We start from the raw sequence: 4,191 nt of genomic DNA, 5'->3' as shown, positions 1-4,191 counted from the left end.
GAAACAGGAGATGGACGATTCGTGGATGGAAACTTCTCGTCGGGTCGCGGTGCGTTGTGGATACCTGTCGGATCCTCAAGGCAGGTCAACGACCTGAGTTCGGTCTTCAGATGGTGTGAGCTGGCATGTTGCAAATAGAGTAGGCTGGGCAACAGTCAGATTTCGTGAGGTCAGGTGCATGGGGCGTAGCAATGTCTCACAATTTCGTCACGAGTGCTGCGCGACACTCACATTAAAAATGGAAATCACCGTGAATATATCATTATCAAAGAGTTCACGTATTGAAACGATATGAAGTGGTGTAGCGAGGTTGTCGGATAAGGCCGCCTCTGTTAACTGAACAAGCGGGCTTGACGTAAATGCTGTATGCGGTAAATCATGGATTCTAGTAGTTGAGAGCAGGCTTTCTAATCATACGCGTATGGTTTAGTTAAATCATATTTAGGTCATACAATACGCATATACATATACCATACAGCTTTCGGCGTATGATTTAGTATGACCATACACGGGGTAAAGTTGTGCCGAGGTCAAGATAGTCAGACAAGTAACTCCACTGCATCTCACGCATGCCCAACGCTGTTTTCCCTAATCCTGAAAGGCCACTCTTCCCAATAGAGGCTCCCGGAATGGGATGTTGGTTGCTGAATCTAGGCCTGGGCAACGTGGACTAATGTAAGGTATCGCTTAAGGTAACCACCGCTCCGATCGAAACGTGGACCTCTGTCAGATTGTGAGCTGTCACAGACTCACAGGATCATAGATCCCTTGAAATGCTGGCCAACCACCCTCAATTCACGTATTCCAATGAGGATATAAGACCTGCATCTTTCCAGCCAGATGATGGGGTAAGAAAGGAAGAATACATCACACAATTCCATGTGAGATTGTGCCACCTCCTTGAGGCTCATGATTGTTTCCGATGGACTCATTCCTCAGCCGCAGACCCAGTGACCGCGGGTCTCCTATAGCTGCAACAATGGAGAGAGATTCTGAGGTAGATGACTGGAACCGCTTACCCTCCATTGAATCTTCGACTTCGACAAGGTCAAAACGTAAACGTATTACTACGGCCGATACAATCTGGGAACACACTCGAAAACCTCAAGGATCCGAACCTGAGCGCGCTGGTCCAAAACAGAACTTGGTATTCTACTGCAAATACCGCTGCAATCCACCGTACTCGACGTACGTGTCTACAACTGTCGGTTCACAGGGGGTAATCACTAGCTACTGCAGTAGTCATATGATCATTGTTCTTCTTGTTCTTGTTCTATCTAGAGCTTGAAGCTATCAATGGGAAAGGAGGTGTTGTAATCTTAGTCACGTGCACCTTTACAGGGGAAGGTGTTGTCAGTGTGAAAGGCCTCTAGCGAGTTGATTCAACTAGCTAGTCCCTAAGCTGTTTACTATCAAGATGAAGAAGAAAAGAAAGTCTACATACTCCGTGGCACAATAATAGCGCCTTATATCTTCCCCATACACCTCCACAGAAGGTTCTAGAGTCAACCCGCCGCGGGAGTTAGTGATAGGCGGCACAGCCGCCGTTCAAGCGGCTTGGCCCGTTACACCATTGCATTCCTCATCACACAACGCTGCGAAAGATGATTATTGCTGAGTACAACAAGCACAAGGGGGTTGTGACAGAATTGCTAAGGGCCGCGCAGTCCAAAATTCATGTGTCGTTTGACCTGTGGACAAGTAGGAAGTTGAAGTGCTTTGCTGGTAAGCGAGAATTAATGCCATAATTCTGCCTTTAGCTGATTTCGAGCAGGCACTGTCGTTCATTTTGTCGGTGATGATAACCAATTTTACACCTTCCTTCTTGCCCTCCCTGAGCAAGCCACCAGTCACGCTGGCGTCGAGATCGCGGAGACAATTAAGTCGATTCTCACGGAGTTCGGGATCGAGAAAGCCCAAATTGGATACTTCGTAGCGGACAATGCCAGCGAAAACGACACCTGTTTAGAAGACCTTGCTTTCGAATACAACTTCAATAAGGAATGGCGTCGCCTACGTTGTATGGGCCATGTTATTAACCTCGTCGCGCGGATACTTCTTTTTGGAAAGGACCCAAATGGCTTTGCGGAGGATGTTAAGATCAGGTCGCTCATTCAAGCACAATGCTGCCTCTGTCAAGAACACGCAAGCATCACTGCCTAGGTGGCAACTTGCCACTTACCAGTGGCAAGTGGCAATAGGAAGTCGTAATACTGCTGCCTAAGCAGCAGTATTCCAGAAGTATTTAATTTCGTATAATTCCGCTCTTTTAGGTAGAAAATCAAGAGTCTCTCGTTTTGCCCAAGCTGTCCCATACAATCGTGTGTGTGACAAAGGCAGTCATCCAATCCGCCGACGTCCCTCATCTTGTACGTCCGGGGCAGTGTGCTTGGGTGCCAAGTGAAAGAAATGGCAAATTGGGCATCGGTCACGATCAAGGGGAGTACTTTATTTATTAGAACCACAACATTCTGCTTCTAAACAAGCAGGATGACTCTTGCTTCCAATGTAAAGTAGCAGATTCAGAAGCACCTGGGTGGTTTGCCGACGCCCTTAATCGATGCAATGAGCTTCTCATCCTCCCCAGTTTTCCGATTCGTCGTTGGCCCATGCAGGACTGAGTACACGATTCATTCCTCTCTAGTTGCCAAACAGTCCGCGAAACTAGACGTTCTCGTCAATGGCCCCATGAAAGAAGCCACCGATCTCTGCGCGGACTGGTCAGAAACAGATGAGCAGACTTTCCTTCGCTTGTGCGACTTTGTTTATACTGGCAGCTATAAAGAAGGCAACCCTAGAAAAAGACCAGTCAAAGAGAACTCACCTGAACAAGACAAAGCAGAAGAAATTGGCGAAGCGGAAACGCCCAAATCAACAATCAGAAGAAAATCAAAACACACAAGCTCCAATACGGTGGGTTTTGTCCAAAGCAAAGCAGACGAGTTATGGACCAAGTTCACGTCACTGTATCCACCACGTCCATTCAAAAGCACATCTTTTCGCAATGAACCTGAAGATGATTGTACCGAAGTTTTCCTATCTCATGCTCGCATGTACGTTTTTGCCGACTACCACGGCATAGACACTCTACAGTTGTTCGCCTTGCAGAAGCTGAGGGGCGCACTGACGGTCTGGTCTGGGGGGTCAGACCAAACCAGACCAAGCCACTTTGGTCTAACCGGTCTGATAGACTGGTTAGACCAACAAGACCACGAAGAGTTTCACGTGACGTTTATACTTTTGGGAGAAAATATATTTTTCTATATGCTCACTATCCATTGATCCCACCGTTGTCATTCTCACTATCCTCGCTATCACTATCATCCTCATCTTGGGGCTTACCATACCAGGCACGGAGACACTCACAGGCTTCTATAATATCTGCCTTCAGCCTACCACGCCGGTCAACGATAGTAAGCTTTGAGCTACTAAATAGACGCTCGCACTCATCCGACATTGGTGAGATGGCGAACAGGTCCAGAGCGAAACGAGCCAGATCTCTCTGGGAGTCATAGCGGGACAGCCAGTACGCAACAGCCTCATCGCACCCTGCCTCATCGTCATGAAGCCGGTCAGTAGAAATGTATTGCTCATACAGATCAGCCGCATAGACCGGGGCCTCTATTCGAATACGCTTATGTTCCCGTTGGCGATCAAATGCTGGGTCCGGACCTTTCTCCTTCTCGGCTGGTGGCGGGGGCATCTCAACGGCGTACCTTCCCTTATATTCCATCTCCCAGAGCTGTTTCACGGCCAGTTGCGCGTTATCGAACCACCTCTGCTTCTCTTTGTCGCTTGGAAGAACCCACTCTTGCCTAAACCAAGCCCATTTTCGATACGGGTCAAGGATCTGAGCGGCATGGTACGCTGGCGGAAGGTCGGTGTCTTCGGGAAATCGACTTTGCCAATTCAACTGCTGGTTATTGTAGGAAATCGACTTTGCCAATTCAATTGCTGGTTGTTGTAGTACTCGGAGCATTTAGACCAGGCGGCATCTGCGCAGGTTTGAAGGTACGTCCATGTGAAATTGTTGTCATCCGCGGTGTGAATGTCGTAGTAGTGATCCTTCGTCTCGTTTATTTCTCGAAGAAGGCAGTCTAAGGTTGAAAACCAGTCTGCAAGGGACGTCTTCTTCCCCTCTGAAAGCAAAGTTGCGGCGTAGAAGTCCTTTAGAGCGAGTTCAATCTTTTC

General features: G+C 48.0%; 2 protein-coding genes across 2 annotated transcripts; one reads left to right on the top strand and one right to left on the bottom strand.

Annotated features, from left to right (window-relative positions):
• Positions 1–1,604: 1,604 nt before the first annotated feature.
• MAA_11463 (uncharacterized protein) lies at positions 1,605–2,163 on the top strand (the record flags this gene model as incomplete). Its single annotated transcript, XM_011413457.1, has 2 exons — positions 1,605–1,725; positions 1,775–2,163. The coding sequence occupies 2 exons, from the start codon at positions 1,605–1,607 to the stop codon at positions 2,161–2,163; spliced, it is 510 nt and encodes a 169-aa protein (XP_011411759.1).
• A 1,108-nt stretch (positions 2,164–3,271) lies between these two features.
• Positions 3,272–3,979, bottom strand: MAA_00915 (Ribonuclease H-like protein; the record flags this gene model as incomplete). The annotated part of the gene is made up of 1 exon (XM_007818913.1): positions 3,272–3,979. One exon carries the CDS (start codon positions 3,977–3,979, stop codon positions 3,272–3,274), a length of 708 nt encoding a protein of 235 aa, XP_007817104.1.
• Positions 3,980–4,191: the final 212 nt, after the last annotated feature.

The sequence above is a fragment of the Metarhizium robertsii genome (genome assembly GCF_000187425.2).
Source record: "Metarhizium robertsii ARSEF 23 chromosome Unknown MAA_Scf_8, whole genome shotgun sequence".
NCBI classification, from domain to species: domain Eukaryota; kingdom Fungi; phylum Ascomycota; class Sordariomycetes; order Hypocreales; family Clavicipitaceae; genus Metarhizium; species Metarhizium robertsii.
Note: the sequence above shows the minus strand (reverse complement) of the source record. Positions and strands in the feature narration are given on the sequence as shown.